Here is a 21290-nt window from a genome sequence, read left to right on the forward strand (position 1 = left end):
ATAAAACCTTAAATAAGAACTTCAAAAAATATAAGGGTTTTAGTACACCAAAAAAAATATAATGGTTTTTTTAAGCATATGATGAATATACATTGGGTTTTTATGAGGTTTTTCCATAAAAATAAAATAATGATATTGACATAAAAGTTCTTAAGTTTGATAAATTTTGTCGACTTTGTGGTTATGTGTATGTGATTATTTTTGGTGCACTAATAATGTCTAATATTTAGGAAGATTTTAATATTTGCCCCTTTACCTTCTAAGTAGATCATCCACATATGTGGGTTGACTATGACGTGTAGCTGACGTGGCTGCTAGGTCACCGTCTTATGTTAATGAGAAAAATCAATGAGTTTGTTAACCCCACTTTACCACCAATGTTTTCGAGTATGTGTTTATGAGTAATTATATATAATATCTATAAAAGTATAAAACTGATTTAATACAAGGAAAATGGAGCTTGCAAGCATCGAACCTTCGACCTCACCTACAAATAGCCAGTGCCTCTATAAAAGTCGATACAAACACGAAAACCTCATATTATGCAACACGTCCCATTACCTTATATGATGTGTTCTACTAGAAAACAAATTCTATAAATAGAGCATCTCCTCAACCTTAGAAGATATACCAACTTGTAGAACAAGTTTAAGACGATTTTTGAAGACCACAACCCTTTTGGAAGCTGAAGAACAATGTTGAAGCAAACGTTTGAAGATCTTGAGTTTGAATCATTAGGTACGTCAATTTAGTTTGCTTTAATATCAAGTTTAGCACTTTCATATTGATTTCTTTATGCATTTCATTCGTGATTAAGGGTAATTCTCTTTTACATCTGCTTAGATTTAGATAAACCTCTTGAGATTATGGTTTGATTATTAGATTTGATTTACACATTGTTTAATTTATTCTTTATGCTTGTTTGAAGATCTTTATCAGTTAAAGTTCTTGTTTTTATTCATTTGTTGTTGATTTTATATAATCTAAATGACCGATTTGAATATATATATATATATATATATATATATATATATATATATATATATATATATATATATATATATATATATAGAGAGAGAGAGAGAAAGAGAGAGATTTAAATTTTTCTAGCAACTATTATGTTTTTAAATGCACCAATGAGAATTCAAGAAATGATAAATAATTATATAAATCATTTAAGATTATTTTGGACCTTTTATACTTTTAATTAATGGGTCATTTAATTGAATTCCTACAATTTAAAAAATAAAATAAATATATTTGATCTAGTCTCTCTCTTATATCCTCTCTTATATCATACGACGCTTATTCTTTTTCACATACAGGTAGGTCGACAAAAGGACTCAAGTGAGTCGGAGATGTAGTTTGTTTCTGACGTAAGCACATAATTGATCGGAAGAAGGTCTAATGTTCCTAGTTTTTCACAGAGACCAAGTAATCTTCGAGTCTTCACTTTCCCCGAACTCAAATCGGCCACCAATGGCTTCAACCGATCAACAAAGATCGGCGAATGTGGTTTCGGATGTGTCTACATCAGCGCCATTAAATCCGATCAAGACCCGACTAAAAATGTTTGTGTCGCCGTTAAACAGCTCGGCCGACGAGGGTTACATGTAAGCTTTTAAGAACTTCCGATCGAGTTTCTTTATGTGATTTTGGTATTTGATTTTGGTTTCGAATTTGGGATTTTGATTTGACAGGAGCATAAGGAGTGAGTCACAGAGGTGAATGTTCTTGGGATTTGTGAAATTAATCGGGTATTTGTAACGACCCGAAATTTAAGACCAAAAATTTCTTTTAATAAATCATTACTTAAAGTAAAGTTATCATTCCAAAACATAATATGAGTATAAGTTTTCAAAACACATGTTCATTATCAGAGTAAACATTCACATGCTGTCTAATCTATGGTGTGTGCCATGCGATCACCCCGAGCTCTTCCCTCCGCTACCGGAAGTACCTGAAACCAAAACTGAAAATCGTAAGCACGAAGCTTAGTGAGTTTCCCACCCTACCACATACCATGCATAACCACATATTGCACATACTGGGCCACACCCGCTACCTTGGGCCTCGCCCGCTACAACGGCCCCGCCGCTCCAGGCCCCGCCTGGCTTCGAGCCCCGCTCGGATACAGATCTGTTTTACTTAGGCCCCGCCTGTTACAGGGCCTTGCCCGCCAACAATTAATATCACATAAACATATCACAACACATAACTAACCACATACAACTGGTTCTATCCTAAGGCCTCGCCTATCCTAGGCCTCGCCCATGTACTGCTACCGATGAGTCATGGAACCCTATCCACGCTACTAGTGGTAGTGAGATACGGGCCCAGCCCACCCTCAATCCTTCCCTAACTTGGGCCTTGCCCCTGTTATGCGACTATTGAGATGTGGAACCCCATCCACACTCTGCTATTGGTGAGATACGGGACCTCGCCCACACTCACCTCCCTACCAGGCACATACATGTATCACACAGACAACAAGTATAAACTATCATATAAACAAATCTTTGGGCACCCGCCCGCTATTACTGGACCTCGTCCTGAAAATCATACTAGCATACTGTGCCTAGGGCTAACCCCCGGGTCCTCTACTCATAACTACATGGGCCAACGTTGTGGCCTTAAACCCATTCACACAAAGGAAAAACTCACATGCACTGGCTGAACTTGCTGATGATCTCACTAGTTGCTGCCCGACAAGTCACGGAACTCCTGCTCCCCTTGCTCCCCGAACTACCAATATCAATGCAACACTGAGTCTAACTGATCCCCGAAAGACAACCAAGTCAACCCTGGTCAAGGTCAAAGTCCAGGTCAAAGCCAACCTTCCAGGTCAACCCTACTCGCCGAGTTCAAAATGATCAGATTCCTTCCATTCGCGACTCGACTCGCCGAGTCTGCCGATTTCTGAGTCCTGACCTGTCCAACTCACCGAGTCTCCACCCGACTCACTGATTCGAGTCTCAACTCGAAGGGTTTGGGGTTTCGCGACCTGACTCGTCGAGTCCAAGAACAGACTCGCCGAGTACAAGGCAATCTTCATATGACTCAACGAGTTGTTCATCCCACTCGTCGAGTTTCTCCACAACTTCATGCTACTCGCCGAGTCCCTTCAGTTCTCCTTACATGCAGAGGACTTTTGAGTCATGCATGGACTCCAAACTGTAGATCTACCCTTCCCAAGCCTATTCCTCACGTAAAGTTTCAAACTTTACGTGTAAAGAAGGAGATCTAGGCAAAATATGCCATAAACTAGGGTTTAAGGCCAAGGGGCTTCAAAATCGACTCAATGGCTGATACTTTATGCTTCTCCAGACCATAACACACTTGGATCTGAAGTAGCAACTCCATATCCGGCTTCTAACCCATAAGGGTGGCTAATCATGGCTTAAAAGCCCCAAAACTCACAACCAAAATTGATCTAAGGGAAGGAAATGACTTAATACCTTCAATACTTCAGAAAGGTTCCACAAACTCCAGATCTGAAGCAAATCCTTGAAGCTTCACTGATTCCCCTCCTTCTTCTTCCTTCAAATCACCCAAAAATGGCTTGGAAGCTTGAATGCACAACAATGGAGGCTCTAAGGAACCCTAATGGAGAGAATAAGGAGCTTAAATAGCACCCAAAGTCCCAGACTTAAGGTTTTCCTCGCACAGACCAGACTCGTCGAGTCACCTTGGCCGACTCGCCGAGTCGGTCGCTTACTCCTCGACCCGGATCCCGCTCGGACTCGCCGAGTCCCTCCTTGGACTCGTCGAGTCAACCCTTAAAATCAGGGCTTTCTTTCCTTTCATGGCCTTTAAAACTTTGGGTGTTATAGTATTGTGCAGAAGATGATGAAGGAGGTATTCAAAGGCTTCTGGTTTACGAATATATGCCGAATGGAAGTGTCGAGGATCATTTATGTGCTAAGAATGAAGCAACTCTTTCATGGAGTATGAGACTTAAAGTAGCTCAAGATGCTGCTTGTGGGTTGACTTGTTTACACGAGGAAATGGGCTTTCAGGTATTTTTACCATTTCTATCTTCTTTCATATGAAGGGTAGTTTCTTTTTTACCTAATGTGTATACGAGGAAATGGGCTTTTAGATATTTTCTAGTGCTTCTTAAGTGTTTTTTCTCATGTAATACCATTTTGACAAAATATGATATCAAGAACACATATTTTATGTAATACTTATATTCTCACGTAATGGACAAGTTCATTCTAATACTTTTTATGATTAACAAATCAATGCTCACCATTTTGCTTGTTTTATGGTAATGACTAACAAGTGTTTGTTGAAATGCTAAAAAAATCAAAGAATCTAACCATGTGGTATGAATTCTGTCAAAATTTCTAGAAACACATGTTTATTTTATATTTACATTCTCATAGAATGAACAAGTTTTTGTATTATAATATGGAAAAGAAAGTAATCATGGCGAACGGTAGTGTAATCTAGCATAATGTATTTTATGTATAAACATTCTAAAGCATAGACTGCATAAATTCATAGAATGTCTTTAAGAATGTATGTGAACAACAAGAATATTTGTTTAACTGGTAATCAGCTAGAATAAATTAAAAGTCTTTAATGTCTAACACATTCTATTAGAATTTATAGTTTTATTATTTTAGAATATACTAAAAGTTTTAATATTTTTTTAAAGTTGATTATGTTTTCTTTGTGGATATAGATTTTGACGAGGCTGAGATTGATGTGGAAAAAGAAGAAAACATAGAGAACAAGAGTATTCTAGCAGAATGTATTTAGCAGAATGTATTCAGTGAGAATGTATAAAGTGTTTTTGTTAGATTTTTGATGTTTTTATTTTTATTTTTATTTTTTATCCATTCTTAGTTTTAATCTTTAAGAATAAATGTAATTTTTAAACCATTATTAATCATTTTTTTTTTCAGAATGAATGTAATAATTGTGTAGTCTTATTCTTTACGAATTAATGTAATTAGTGATTCTTAAAAAATAAAATCTGTATTCTTTATAAAATATTATTCTTGATAATATGTTGTATAATTCTTTAAGCATGTAAATTATAAAAAATATATTGAATGAACCATATTCTGGAAGAATAAAATCGAAAATATATTTACTAGTTTATTTGACTCTCTGTCATTCCGACATAATAAATTTGGTTAGTAATAGAAATTATAATAGAATTAAATTTGAATTAATTTACAAAATTTAGATTTAGAAAAGGAAATTAATTATCCCTTAAAATCCGGAAAATTTCTTTTTTAATGTAGGTTAATTTACCAAAACACATTTCTGTTGAAATTTGTGTGATTATATGGCACATGTTACCCTATTGTAATATCATAAACCCTCAGATGACCATTAATTTTATTCATCCATTGGTCCAGAATTATACTTACGGGTACACAATAGATGTAAGAAACAAAATAAACAAAATAACACTACTTTATGATCAGGATTGATAGGAAAATCCTAGGTTTAGATGATAATTAATGAATTTTAATGTGTAAGATTGCATTAGATGAGCATTAATTAATAATCATTATCATTGATATAAATTAATTAAACAAGACTCTCATAATACGAACTTAACACTAATTGTTTAGATAGTTAACTACATGATCATTGTGTTAATAATTATTAGGATTAATTAATCGGACCGAAATAACTAATTATGATAGGAATCAGTAAATAACAAACTTAATCTATTGCACTTTTAAGACAATCAGCCATAATCCAGAGAAGGAATTAGAAATCTAAGTGAGAGCATTTTAAATATGTTGATTTCATCTAGTTTTTAATTTTTTTTATTGCAAATCATACCATATTTCATAGTGTTCGATACATGGTCTTACCTCAGTTATAATATTACATGATTAAATATACTAGCTAGTGTATATAACTATCCGGTTGTGACAAAATCATTTTATAAATTTAAAATCTTATTATTTTATACATAGTAAATCACACATCAATATGTCAAGCCATATTAGTTGCAAACATCGGTTTTGATACCATGTAAGATATATGTGGAATCTTATATTAACTCTTCAAAAGAGTTCTTATGGAGAGAAGGAAAACTCCAATATATATAGAGATATATATGGCTTTATCAAACCAATATGAGATACATATAGTAGTAGTCTAGTAGATTGGATTTTATTCAATAGTTTAGATAAATATATCTAAACCTTTATTTCGGATGTTGAATAACCAACTTTAAGTTTTTGAAACTCCAACTTGTTTGGTAGCTTTTTGGTTATTTAAGTGTCTTTTCTACCAAATACTATTAAACTATTTTTTCTACCAATTACATTGATAAACTTCTGTCAGATCCTTTCATAAATTTGATACAGAAAGTCGTCTCTCTTAATTTTGGATGTGAGACACTCTCTCTGATTTAATTTTGTCCTGTAATGTTAAAATCACTGATAGCATACTCCAGGGCTACATAGGGGACCATGCCACCCTTTATCACATAGAGGCACTTATTTCCCCTATTTACCTTAATTCCAATCCCACAACTGTTCAAGTATTTGAACTTTGTTAAGGATTCTAACTTTATAAACAATTTAAATCTTGGAGGCCTTTCTTTGATTTTACCACCACACAGTGGATTTCATTGTTCTGGTGGGCTTGGCTCATCAAACCATCTTGGAGGATCAAATCCTGATCCACCTAAAAAAAATTTAAAAAAAAAATAATAAGAAGAAGAAAAAGTATGCATTTGATAAATCATCCAGAAATAGATACAAAACAAAAAGATAAATACCTAGGGGATTGCAGCGACAGAGGCGCCAGGCTGTCAAGATGGAGCCTTTAGCAACACCATACTTCTTGTAAGCAATCATGGAGTACTCACTACAAGTTGGAACGTATCGACAGCTCTTTGGCATTAATGGTGAAATTTCCCCTGAGATAACCACAAAACATGTTACTAATACTAACATGACATGACACATCATCTTGGACTGTGTTTTGTGTGCATTGGAGACTCACTTTTGTAAAACCTTAGCATAGACAATGCCACTTTGACTCCTAAGTCTTCACTGTTGTCACCTATAATATAAGAACTCACAAAGTCAATATTATTTTCGCAACATAGGAAGTTAGGAACAAACTGAAGCTGATTAGTATTTAGTGAAACTGTTTCAATTAGTGAGCAACATCAACAAGATATACAAAGATTCGTAAAAATAGATAAAAGAAATACAAAATTTCACAACAATGGAACAGATATGAAAGTTGAGTGGTTAAACTTTATTAGAGTGCATGACTACAAGTCAAATGTCTAAAAGACAATTCACCAATCACAGCATAGATAAAACGTAAAAGCCAATATCATCAATAATTCACAAGATAACAAGTAAATGGGCAACTTTCACATCAAAGTTTCAAACAGGGAAAAAGGTCAAAATCAGTTTGGATCACCCAAAATGGAAATTGTTGAGCTTTTAGTAGATTAGTTTCCAGTTTGGTGGACTTGGTACAAATTTATTACATCTCTATCTTTGTAGCGTTTGTCATAAGCTTTGATTGATCACAAACTTTTCATTACGGGATAATGTACAAAAAGATCTCACCTTGCTTACTGCTCTCGTCGGATTCTTTTCCCAATTCATTAACAATTGGAACATGCAAGCAGCAGCTACGAGATCTCTTCAATATGCGAAATATATGAGTGAATATGAGTCACAAATACAATATGGAATTTCGGTGATAAAATTTGGGGGAATGTAAGGCAGCCAAAGTACCCTCCTTATAAATCGTAATTTTAATCAATAAAGTGTAAAATTTTCCGAATAATTCATCCTTTTTTTTTTTGTTTGTTTATGAATTCTGGACTTATCCATGATGAACCCCCAAATATGAATCACCAAATTTCCGCAACTAGAAAAGATGAATACAGAAAATTGAAGAGGCGGTGATATTGGTAGGCATGGTACCGAAGGGGAACGGATTGAGAACCAGGGTGGAGAACGTCGCGCTATATGGTGGATGGGGAATTTGTGACGGACTGTGTAATTAGGGTTTACGGTGGGAGTGGAAGAGGAAAGAACGTTAGGGGACCAAACGAGCGCCATTTTTTACTACTACGAAAGTACGAAGTCTTGATGCTCACTAGTCACACCACTCATAGGTAAGAAGAGTAAGTTACGTATATCGTCCTTTTCGATCCTCTTATTTTTCCACTCAGACCATTTTTTACACCTTTTCAAGATTTCATTGATTTAAGGGGTTGAATGAAATGGAAGGATGTAAAACGATAGATAAGGTTAAATGTGTTCTTTGACTTCTTTTTTTTTTTCAAAAAAAAAATAAATTAAGAGACATTAGAGAATGGAAAGGAGGGAAAGCAAAATAGATAGTCTGTTTCATGTCTTTTAGCAAATTGGGAAAAAGGCTTAAACTGTTTATGTTTTTTTCTAAATTAAAAACACAATTAATTATTTAATTATTTATATTTATCTTTCATTTTCTTGGATTCCATTCTATTTATTCTCCTTCCATCCCTTATATTCATTAAAAAAAAAAAAAAAAAAAAAAAACTCAAGAACAAGGCCTTAGGCCAAAGGTTCTACTCCCCTCACTCTTCTTGTTTTAACCTGTAAAACTAATGTCATGTGTGAGAAATATTATAATATACAAATGTCAAAACAATGGAAAGAAAGAAGAAGAAAAAAGAAAATGTTAGTTTGCGTTTAGTTACGGAAAAACAATTTTTATTTTCCGTTTTTTGTTTTCCCTTTTCAATTTTTGTTTTCCGTTTTCATTTTTCATTGAAAAATTTAGTAAACGCATTTAGTTAAACTTATTCATTTTTCATTTTCAGTTTTAGAAAATTAGAAAACGTGTTTAGATGTGTATTTTTCTATCGGTTTTCATTTTTAAAAAACGGTAGCGGTGGTAGGGAGTGGGTGGTGGTGGTGACGGTAGCGGGTCGGCGGCGCCTCGGCGGTAGTGGTAATGACAGGCGATGGTGGTGGCGGCGACAATTGTGTCAGTGATAGTGATGGTGATGGTGGTGGCAGCGGTGGTGGTGGTGGTGATGGTAGGTCGGTGATTATCGTGGTGGTGTTGGGTGGGTGGGGGTGCGAGTGTGTGTTTGTGGGGGTAGGTGTAGGTTTGTGTGTGTGTGGGTGTGTGTGTGTCTGTAAGGATGGGGGTAGGGGTAGGTGTGGGTTTGTGTGTGTGTATGGGTGGGTATGTATGTGTGGGTTTGTGTGTGTATGGGTGGGTATGTATGTGTGGGTTGGTGTGTGTGTGTGTGTTTGTGGGTTGGTGTGTGTGTGCGGGTGGGTGGGTGTGGGGTGGGTATGTATGTGTGTGTGTTTGTGGAGGTGTGTGTGTGTGTAGATGGGTATGCGTATGTATGTGTGTGGGGGGGGGGGGTGTGGTGTGTGTGGGGGGGAGGGGGGTTTGTGTGTGTGTGTGTGCGGGTGGGTGGGTGTGTGTGCGAGTGGGTATGTATGTGTGTGTGTTTGTAGGTGGGTGTGTATGTGTGGGTGGGTATGTATATGTATGTGTGTGGGTTGGTGCATGTGTGCGGGTGTGTGTGTGTGGGGGTGGGTATGTATGTGTGTGTTTGTGGGTGGGTATGTATGTGTATGTGTGTGGGTTAGTGTGTGTGTGTGTGTGGGTCGGTGTATTCGTGTGTGTGTGTGTATGTGGGTGGGTGTGGGTGGGTGGGTGTGGGTGGGTGGGTATGTATGTGTGTGTGGGTTGGGGTGTGTGTTTGTGTGTGAGTGGGTATGTATGTATGTGTGTGTGTGCGGGTGTGTGTGTGTGGGGGTGGGTATGTATGTGTGTGTGTAGGTGGGGGTAGATAGAGGTAGATGGGGTGGAGTGAATATATGTTTATAGAAAAATTTTGGACAAAATTACATAAATGGTCCTCATGGTTGATGTAACGCCCGGGTTTCAGGGCTAAACATTTTTGTCAATGTAATAGTCTCGGTCAACCATTGTAATTCTTTTTGAAGTAATAAAGATGAAATATTTGAGTATTTTGTGAATTATGTGAATTTATATGCTTATTATTTAATTATAAAGATATAATTAATAAAGAATAAAAATAAACGTCAAAATTAAATTGCGATATAAGCCTGATATATTTACATAAAGTTGTAGAGTACGTTCCCGCCTACGCGTGGATATAAAGAACGTCGAAAATGGAGTTTGTAACACCCCAAAGTTTGGAAAGCCAAGAAAAGAAAGAAAACCTCAAGTTTAGGGGAGACTCGGCAAGTCCATGGAGGGACTCGGCGAGTCCGAGCGGGATCCGGGTTGTGGTGAAAGCGACCGACTCGGCGAGTCGGCCAGGGAGACTCGGCGAGTTGGGTCTGAACGGGGAAAACCCTAAACCCGGGAACTTGGAGCCTATTTAAGTGTCTCATTCTCCTTCCTAGGGTTCATTTATTGCCTCTCTACCCCAGAACATCAAACCCTAGCCGCCATTTCCGTTTTTGGAGCTAGATCTTGCCTTGTAGAATGCATTACGCTTGGAGGAGGAAGAAAGACCTTGGAGGTGCAAGAAGGGATTGTAGATCTGGATTGTGGAGTCATTTCAGACCAAGTGGAGGTAATAAGTTGTTGCTTGGACTCTCTTTTTCATCTAGATCTACTCTTATGTGTGGGTTTTGGCCATTGTTGGTATGATATGTAACCAATTCGAGTTGGAGGTTCAGATCTGAGGTTGCTACCTCAGATCCATGTTGGTTTTGGTCTAGAATCCCCTAAAGTATCAGCCTTTGATATGTTGAAGAAGCATGTTTGCCATAAACCCGAATTTAGTGTGTTTTGAGCTTAGATCTCTCAATCTACACGTAAAGTTTGCCACTTTACGTGGGGAATAGGCCCTAGAAGTATGGATCTAGGAGTTGGAAGTTCAGTTTGGCTCGAAAAGCCACTGCATGGATTGAGGAATGGATAGACTCGGCGAGTCCTTCGAGTGGACTCGGCGAGTAGCTTGAAGGTGAAGAGGAACTCGACGAGTAGGATGAACAACTCGTCGAGTCGGATGAAGATAGGCATGGCCTCGGCGAGTTAGATGAACAAATCGACGAGTTGGTTGAAGATTGTCTAGGACTCGGCGAGTCTGTTCTTGGACTCGGCGAGTCAGATCGCGAAACCCTAAACCCTTCGAGTCAAGACCCGAATCAGTGAGTCGGGTGGTGACTCAGCGAGTTGGACAGAACAGGACTTGGACCTAGTTGGACTCGGCGAGTCATGGATTGACTCGGCGAGTCGAGTCGCGAACAAGAAAGACTCAGGGCATATGAACCCGGCGAGTCAGTAGATAGACTCGGCGAGTAGGGTTGACCCGGAAGGTTGACTTTGACCAGGATTTTGACCTTGACCAGATTTGACCTAGTAACCTTTGGAGGTCAGTTGGACTAAGTGTCATATTGATATTGGTAGCTTGAGGAGCTAGTGGAGCAGAAGTCGAAGTCAGAAGTCAGGTAGCAGTCAAGGATTAGCAGCAGCAGTTCAGCAGCATCAGGTGAGTTTCCTTCCAGTAGGGACGGGTCTAAGGCCACAATGCCGGCCCGTTCAGTTAGCAGTAGTTTCCGGACTTTGGTCCGATGCAGTAGCTAGTATGTTTGATGCCTTCGTGGCTCAGACAGGATTTGTATGCTATGTTTTATGTGTTAAGTGTTATGTGTTCCGGGCTACGGCCCGATGTAGTATGCAGTATATGTGTTCATGCTAGATGATGTGTTATGCTATGCCATGTTCAGTCAGTCAGTTCCGGACTTCGGTCCGATGCAGGGGACAAGGTCCCAGTAGGTTCCGGACTTCGGTCCGATGCAGTTAGTTCCGGACTTCGGTCCGATGCAGATAGTTCCGGACTTCGGTCCGATGCAGTTAGTTCCGGACTTCGGTCCGATGCAGTTAGTTCCGGACTTGGGTCCGATGCAGTTAGTTCCGGACTTCGGTTCGATGCAGTTAGTTCCGGACTTCGGTCCGATGCAGGGGACAAGGTCCCAGTCAGTTCCGGACTTCGGTCCGATGCAGTTTCCGGGTTTCGGCCCGATGCAGTGGGCCAGGCCCAATATGTGTTTATATGATACTGTATGGTATGTGGTAGTTTGGGGGAGCTCACTAAGCTTCGTGCTTACAGTTTCAGTTTTGGTTTCAGGTACTTCTGCAAGCAAAGGGAAGAGCTCGGGGTGATAGCATCGCACACACCACAGCTTAGCTTTTATCCTGGGGATGGTTTTAGTTGTCTTGATTTGATATAGTATGATACAGTTTTTCCGCACAGTATTTTATTATGATTTGGGATACATCGCGTATGTTTTTATGTTATGATACTCAGTTTATGGTTTTGATTACATTGAAAAACAAAATTTTTGGGTCGTTTCATCGTGATTTTTGGGTCGTTACAGAGTTCGTATGCAAAAGATACGACAGTTTTAAGAAAATCAAACAGTAAAACACTGCTTTTCTTTAATCGCGTAAAACCGAATCGATCCTTTGAGGTACTTATGCTTTGCCGACAGGATTTCCAACAAAGTTTTTGGACTCAGGATATAGTCTAGTATTTGATTTCATACTCGAAATATTTTTAACGAAGATATTTACAAAAGTCGCGAAAACGGACACCGCGACCCGTTTAGACGCAAAACTTTAAGTGCGATTTCCCGGAGTTCCATAACTCCAAAAATTAATCTGTTTGAGTTTCTGGAATCCTTGAATTACTCTCTTCCATAAGAAATTTTTGAAAATGCAATCCAACATCGGGATCTCGATTCATCAATTTATAAGTGTTTTAGACAAGTTAAAGGATTAAACTACCTTGTGGGACCCACTAATTATGAGCACCTATTTCCAGCTCATTCTTTGCCCACGTGACAACAACCCTCTCCATTCCTTTCTTTTTTATCTTGAGTGCAAGCTTCCCCAATCAAGTACAAGCATGGTGAATGAAGCACGGGGCTTCTCTTCCATTAGTGTATACCCTTACACTATAAATAGAGCTTCATATCATTTCCAAAAATCACACCTCAATCTTTAGCTTCTCTCCTGTCACTCGTGATCTCTATCTCCCTCTATATCACCTTGAGGATCATCACCATAAAACCACCATTCCACCGGTGTTGCTGTATGCCCGCTGCCATCCTTTTTTCCCCATCGTAAGTCCTCTCCAAAACACCCTCTATTCGTTTGTGTGTTTACAGTGTCGATCTATCATAAGCCACAAAGATTATTTATTTATTTATTTCCATGGTGCTACGTTGAAGAACAGGAGGCAATATGCCTCCTGCAACGTAAATCAGTTATGATGAAAGCAAAAAATCAAACTTTGATTCCAAATAATTGATTTTAACCCCCAACTTCAAAGTACTTTACAAAATTAGTTTAAAGCCTTTAAACTTCCATTAAAAATGTTCAAAACCTACCTTGTAAATCTATTACAAAAACAAGTCACAAGTCTCAAACTTTGTCTATTTTGTTTATTTTAACCCTTCCGTAGAGATTTATTTGCAAAATAAATCATAAACTCGAACCTAGAATTTAAATACACAATTTTAGTCCCTTATTTGGAAATTATCAACAACTTTAGTCTATTTAATATATTTAAATTCGTGAATAGGCCCCATACCTTGGTTAATTACCAATATACCCTCCAAATATTAATTATATTAATATTTCCTTAGGATACTAAATTTTCTCGGAGATTCATATTCACGGAAATACTACCTGACCTTCTCGCATCCATTCCAGAACACTAATCGTCTATCGAACGTTAAGGTGAGTGCATAGTTACTTTCAGCTTACACATAGATATGAAATATTTAATATAAATTACGTGCTATGTGTGCATATTATCTTAATACTTGTTATCTATGCTGGATGAACGTTTTATACATGTTTTCAAAGATTTAACTGTATATGTATTTTATATCTACAAAATGTATTGGGTAAAACATGGGTAGATGTAATAGTTGTTGTGTGACAAAATAAAATAATGAGAGGCCTCGTTATAGATGTTATTGATGATCCAGTCATCTAGCGGAGTATAGATGACGACCACGGACTATTCTAGACAGTCTTGTGGAACACTAGCAGGCTCGCAACCTGTAGATGTTTATTTGAACTGTGTGTTTATTTGAACTATGTGCTCACCAGATGTACTCCATCCCCCACATGGTTGCCTATTAGGATATTTATTGCTGAGGAATCCCCTTAGCAGCAGTGTCCGTCCTGATGATGATCCTTAGGCTAGGTCCCTTATGATAGGTGTTTAGGGACGTAAAGTGAGGATAACGGGAACGGGTAATCGGGTTATTGTTGATTGATGAAATTAATAAACTTATTTATTGTGGGTTGAAAACCCTATGTGCTCACCAGGCTCCCAAGCATGACCCACTCAGTTTTTATGTATTACAGGTAGTGGCGCATGAGCATAGGTGTGATGTTTTGGACGAGGGATTACGGATATAGGCCTGTAGATATTAAATAATGTAGTAAAGCTTATACTGTACTGTTTATACTTTTGATCTGTACGAACATGACATCCCGAGTCTTTTAATGAAATACATTTCTATGGAAATGCTTTTGATAAATCTTTATCATATTATTTTTTTGGGACAAATTCCGCAACCCTTTTATTAAAAGATAACTCTGATTTTGAAATAAAGTATAAACTAAACCGGTCTTTTCTGGCCGTGATTTTGGGGATGTCACAGTTGACAAAATCGACCAATTATGGTCCTTATGACGAATTCTTTACACAGATGATCCTTGTGGTTTCAAAATCTTGCAAAGACGGTCCTTTTGACTAACGGCGTTAACTTTTTCAGTTAAGTCGTATGTGAAATGACTTATTTGCCCTTCATGCATAAGGATGCTTTATGTAATATGTTTCTACCACAGGGACCATTTATGTAATTTTCTCTATTATTTATTATTTTTTTTTATCTTTTTTAATTATATATTTAAGTATTTAGATTTTTTAAATTTATTGTTTAATATATATATATATATATATATATATATATATATATATATATATATATATAAATAACATTTTTTAACGTTTTGCTCAAATTATTTTTTCTAATCTTTTTGATATTTTCTTCAAGTAAATTTATTAATGTTTTCTATTTTGACGTTTTATTCGAATATTATTTATTTATTTATTTATTTATTTATTTATTTGACTTTATGTTCGAATACATTTTTCAACATATAGTATGTTTATATTTGTTAAAGGATTTCACGGCTATTGTAATTATAATTCGTAACTTAATTCACTTTCAATTATGTTTTCATTTTTTTCTTTTATCAGGTTATATAATTATTACTTTTTAATTCAAATATTTAACTATATAAGGTTGCATAATTATTATTTTTGTAAACTAATTTATTAACATTTTTTATAAAAAAGTGTAAAATGTTTGTTAAACGTGAATATGATTAATATAGATTAGGTAGACATAGGCTACGTTGAGACCGCCTCATAACGTAGTGTTGTAAAAAATTACAATTAGGTCTGTTTAAACTCAGATTAATCCCTAAACGCTACCTGACCAATTAGAAACCCTTGCGTTGTGATTTTTTACAACACTGCTAAAAACAAAACAAAAAAAATAACTCGAAATAATTACATTTAAATCTAATGTGAAATGACCTGGTCGTTTTCGGCAAGTTGTGAGGCGGTCTCAGCTTAGCCTATGTCTACCTAATATATATTAATCATATTCACGTTTAACATACATTTTACACTTTTTTATAAAAAAATGTTAATAAATTAGTTTACAAAAATAATAATTATACAACGTTATATAGTTGAAAAATGTATTCGAACATAACATCAAAAAAATAAATAAATAATATTCGAATGAAACGTCAAAATAAAAAACATTAATAAATTTACTTGAAGAAAATATCAAAAAGATTAGAAAAAATAATTTGAGCAAAACGTTAAAAAATGTTAGCATATATATATATATATATATATATATATATATATATATATATATATATTAAACAATAAATTTAAACAAATCTAAATCCTTAAATATATAATTAAAATAAATAAAAAAATAATAAATAATAGAGAAAATTACATAAATGGTCCCTATGGTAGAAACACATTACATAAAGCGTCCTTATGCATGAAGGGCAAATATGTCATTTCACATAAAACTTAACTGAAAAAGTTAACGCTGTTAGTCAAAAAGACCGTCTTTGTAAGATTTTGAAACCACAGGGACCATCTGTGTAAAGAATTCGTCATAAGAACCATAATTGGTCGATTTTGTCAACCATGAGGACCATTTATGTAATTTTGTCAAAATTTTGGAATTAGAAAAATATGGAAAACAATGATTATCAGTTTTCCAAAATTTTCCAACTTCTTTGTAATTTTAGAAAACGGAAAATTTAAAAAAATAGACGAACTAAATGCGTTTTCAAAATTCTCATTTTTCTTGGAAATTTTTTCCAGAAAACGGTCCATTTTTCCGTAACTAAACGCACCTTATTGTTTTGGTTTCAATTCTCGCAGAAGAGGTTCCTGGATTCATTAAACTGGATGGTGTGATGTTGTCCTACTTCCCCGCAATGCCACATTATCCCACCGTAGGGAGGAGCATGGGTGCTCCTTAATATTCTTGTTACTATTTTCCTCTATATGAAGTGTAAAATGATTGTTATTTTTAACTATGTAATTGTTGTTTTTATTTTTTATAATAATATTAATGAAATAGCTTCACCCCACATCCTACTCCTTTATCCCTTTTCCCATGTTAGGCCAACTTCAACCATAATATTAAAAAAAACACTAAACTTGTGTAATTCTAATACTAAATATTTTTTCTCTTCCAACCACTCACTAAAAACTCTTGCTAAAACATATATTTAATGTTTTTATCAATAAAATAACAATTTCATTTTTATTTAATTATGAAATATTTGTTATTTTTGTTTTTCTACAAACCCACCTCATCTCGTCGTTTCTTGAAACCATATACTACATCCATGGTTTACTTGAAACTATCAAACTCTACATTTTAATTGTTTCACCTTTCCAATTCCCATTCCATACTTCATCGTGTTCACCTCAATAACCAATATGTTTCTTGAAATCCATTTTGAACTCCATATTTTCAGACAAACAGTATGTATAGGAGGCAAAACAAAAAACACGATTGGGAGAATTAAAAAAAACAAAAAAAACGAAACAACTAGTAGTTAGGGTCGCCGGATATAAAAAGAAAGATGGACACGATGAAGGAGGCAAGAAAACACACACGCCATCATCTTAATTTCCCCATGATAGAACAGATCGAAAACGAAGAGTGGAAGTCTTGAAACCATTCTTTTTTGTTTCTAAATGAGTTATATATGTATAAAATAAATATTATATTAAATATTTACATTTGGAGGTCGTGAACAATATCTCACCATTTTTGTGTGTTACTGTGCAATCTCACCATTTTTGTGTTGAAGATACTGGTCGGTTGAACTATTTTTGGCCGGAAAAACACGTATCTGCCGGTCAGTTGGAGATGGTCTTACCCTTACCCCCAAGTTCTCTTCTTGGAAAACTTCTATTGACAACTTAAAAGTCCTGCAAGTCCATCGACATCCTATTTGGGTAAGGAAGACCAACCTGCACAAAAACATAAACAAAATTTGGACGAGGAATAAATACATATTGTTGGTGACTTAGTGTCATCGTATCATTTTAGTATAATGAAATTTACAAGATTACCAATGGAGTTCAAGTCTTGATTCTAGACTAGGGATAGAGCAGTTAGTACCATATCCCGATCTCGTACATGAACCGGTACAAAACCGTGCCGAATTTAAATATATGGGATAGTACTCGGTACTCTAGAATCACGAAATACGAGATTCGGTATTGTTTGTACTGGTGCTAGTACTGAAAACCGGTACCGATATCGGTAATGTTAATTCGGTTCGGTACTCGGGATTAAATTTAGATCAAATTCAGTTTTCAAAAAATGCTTCAAATGAAAATGAGAAACAAACGACATAGAGATGTTAGAATCGGATGCCAAGCAATGCTTTAAATTACAAAACAAAAAAAAAAAAAATGAGAAATGGTTGGTGGACTCGTTTAATGAGACCCACAATCACAACTTGAGCATGACACCAACGAAGGTGATGAAGCATCGATCTCATAGCAAATTCCACCGTTCAATGGAATGTAAATCTCTTATGGTGGAACTTAGACAAGCAGGGTTGAAACCTAGTCAAATTAAAAAGGCTATAAAAAACGAACATATGATGCTAATATGGGATGAAAACGAAAGTATGATGTTAATATGGGATAAAAACGAAAGTGTGAAAGTTGGATGTTGTTATGTGTTAAAAATGAAAGTAGTATGGTATTATGTGTTAAAAATGAATTTAGGATTTGTTATGGGTTAATAGTGAAAGTTGGATGTTGTTATGGTTAAAACTGAAAGTTGGATGTTTTTACTGGTTGGAAATGACAAGTATGTTCCTACATTGCTTAAAAGTGCTAATTTTATAAAAAAATAATAAGTACAGTGCTATTTTGGATAAAAAATGAAAAGTGGATTGCTATTTTTGCTCATAAATCTAAGTAAGTCGTTGGTTATGTTGCAAATGACAAGTATGGTCATACATCTATTAAAAGAATAAGTAGATTGCTCATTATGATTTAAAAAAAAAGTATGGTCACATTCTTATTTTGGATAAATATGAAAAGTGGCTTGCTATTAAAGCTCAATGCCTCAATCCACAAAAAACAATATTGTTGTACTATACACTTTCTATCAACATATACATGGTTTAGTTACTATACAACAACCCAAACTTATCCTAGAGTTCCTGCAACTTTTCAAACTTTCTTCTAGGCATTACCATGAACTCCTGAAAAAGATGTCCATTTTACCCTCACATGTTCATATAAGCCTTACTACATAAAACAACTTCAAGAAATTAGTACCAAATGTTAAGTGTTCATAACTGAAAACATGTTCAAACCTCACACAAAACAGGCAAAAAGTTAGTACCAAATGGTAAGTGTTCAGAACCCATAACCTTAAAATTATAAAAAGAGTTTGGATCACTAATGTTCTTACCTGATGGGGGCCTATCCTATCCAAAACTAAAATTATAATGCACCAACTTGATTTAAGATATGTGAATTAAGTAGTAAAATTCTGAAGCTTAAAGCAGTCTCTATTAGTAGTATGCAAGAGAAAAAACAAAACATGAAAAATAACAATAAATTTGTATTTTCTACGTGGTAAATACTTCATATCATTATGTGGCAGCATTTCATTACATACAAAACACTACCTGAAATGCATGATATCAAGTTTAACGAAGAAAAAAAAAGGTATATATATCCAACAAACCAAAAATGAGGTTACAGAATCTTTACACAAGATTGAGTTTCAAAGTGTCATAGATCTTGTATTCACATAAAACCAATTATATTTTTGAAATGGTACATACGATCTACAGTTATGCAGCTACTCTACTTTAGTCTGATCCTGGGTAACATCGGTTGATGTTGTTTCTTCTGAGACTAGCTGCCCAACCTTCACATACTTCTCCTCAAACTTAGCTTCCCAATCTTCCAGAACTTCAAGCTCAGATGCACTCAGACCCTCAATGTTCCCAGTAAGATCAGATGCCTCAAATGACATGAGAGCTAAAGCTCGGCTAGCATCCCTACCAGCAAACAAAGCGTATGGTCCTCCAGGACCATAGAACATCCTGCAACATTAATTTGATTAAAATATCAATCTTTCTTCTTCTTATCTTAAATCTCATAGTATGCACAAATCAATGAAAAAGATGAAGAGAGGTTGTAGAAGAAGATAAAAAAATGTCCCTAATAAGCCCTGTTGTTGATAAAGATAATGATGACTTCGAAGCTAAATCACATTTAGGAAAATCCCCAATGTTTTCCTGTTTGATAATTACGAAGTTATTACCTATTTGGTTAGCATCACCATTACAAAATTATTGATGCTAGGATTCATTCCGATCTATTGCCCCGCAATAAAACATTTTATCCAAGTAAGTGAACCGAATCAAACTTAAAATTCTATGGCATATGACTATATGAGTACGAATTTGTAACCTAAAAACCTGAGGAAAGGAGGAGTAAAACGTATAGAATTGCGTTAGGAAGGTTCGTTGTCACCTGGAGCGAGAAACATCGTAGATCTTTCCTTTAATGGCCATCAATAAGGGTTTACTAGGATCAGAACCGTTGTAAGGTCTCAATTCGTCCTCCGTGATGTTTCCTACTTGGACTGGTTCACGCTGTACGTATTCCTGTTCACGTTTAACAGCCATGTAGTCATCCGCCGCCACAAACATGCCGGAGACAACTTTATACACCACCACCATCATCGCCGATATGGTGAAAAACGCCGCCGGTGATAGTCCAGTGTACTGGGTGATGGCATCCGTTATCATTGTATACATCGCCATACGATTTGCACTAGAGAAAATACTTTGATTTTTGTTGTAAAAGCCCTTTCGGCTAATCTACCTAGTGATACAAAATATAACAACAAATCACAGACCTGCCAACTCCACCTAACTCCCTTGAAGATGTCACCTTACCTATGACAATATCCGATTTTATTGACATAAACTGCATAACAAAGCTTATTTTATTTTTCCATATTAACAGAAATAATTGAGTAAATTATACTTTTTATCCTTAGATTAAAAATTTTCAGTTTTGTTTCTAAAAAGTAAAACTGTTAGATTTACGCTTTGCTTAAAATTTTGGTATTTTAATAATGATTTTGTTATGTATTATAAGTAAAATGACAATAAAACATGGGTAAATGGCACAAAAAAACATTATTTTTACATAGAAATTCGATTTTGACACCGTGTTATTTTTTATATCAATTTACACACTGCGTTTTCCAATTTGTTACAATTCTGACCACTTGACCGGTTGACCAGGTTATATGCTGACGTTATATGATGACGTGTCAAAATTGAATTTTTTCTCACAAAAAACACTAAATTTACATTTTTTTCGATTTTGACACTAAGTTTAATTTTTCATTCAACTTTGACACTATGTTTTTTTGTTCCAAATCAAACATCATTTTTTTTCAATTTTGTTCAATGTTGACAATTTTCTATTTGAAACCGTATAAATATTTTTTAATACATTTAAACCGTATAAAAATGTTTTTTTTTTCATTTAAAAACCATAGTTTTGTATAAATACATTTTTTTACACTCAAACCATATTTATATATATATATATATATGTTATATAAAAATTGTATTTTATATTAAATATG

The 21290-nt window shown here is 35.5% G+C and overlaps 2 protein-coding genes across 2 annotated transcripts; both read right to left on the reverse strand.

Moving 5' to 3' along the window:
• Nucleotides 1–6280: 6280 nt before the first annotated feature.
• Nucleotides 6281–8144, reverse strand: LOC145077202 (membrane protein insertion efficiency factor). Its single transcript, XM_079022965.1, has 5 exons — nucleotides 7938–8144; nucleotides 7575–7650; nucleotides 6991–7050; nucleotides 6764–6904; nucleotides 6281–6669 (listed from the first exon to the last, which is right to left on the reverse strand). The coding sequence occupies exons 1-5, from the start codon at nucleotides 8073–8075 to the stop codon at nucleotides 6611–6613; spliced, it is 474 nt and encodes a 157-aa protein (XP_078879091.1). The 5' UTR covers nucleotides 8076–8144; the 3' UTR covers nucleotides 6281–6610.
• Nucleotides 8145–19322: 11178 nt separating this feature from the next.
• LOC145076616 (membrane steroid-binding protein 2-like) lies at nucleotides 19323–20585 on the reverse strand. Its single transcript, XM_079022430.1, has 2 exons — nucleotides 20159–20585; nucleotides 19323–19725 (listed from the first exon to the last, which is right to left on the reverse strand). Exons 1-2 carry the CDS (start codon nucleotides 20449–20451, stop codon nucleotides 19479–19481), a joined length of 540 nt encoding a protein of 179 aa, XP_078878556.1. The 5' UTR covers nucleotides 20452–20585; the 3' UTR covers nucleotides 19323–19478.
• Between the last annotated feature and the right edge of the window lie 705 nt (nucleotides 20586–21290).

The sequence above is a fragment of the Lactuca serriola genome, chromosome 9 (assembly GCF_051521515.1).
Source record: "Lactuca serriola cultivar US96UC23 chromosome 9, Lser_US96UC23_V15, whole genome shotgun sequence".
Classification (NCBI taxonomy): Eukaryota; Viridiplantae; Streptophyta; class Magnoliopsida; order Asterales; family Asteraceae; genus Lactuca; species Lactuca serriola.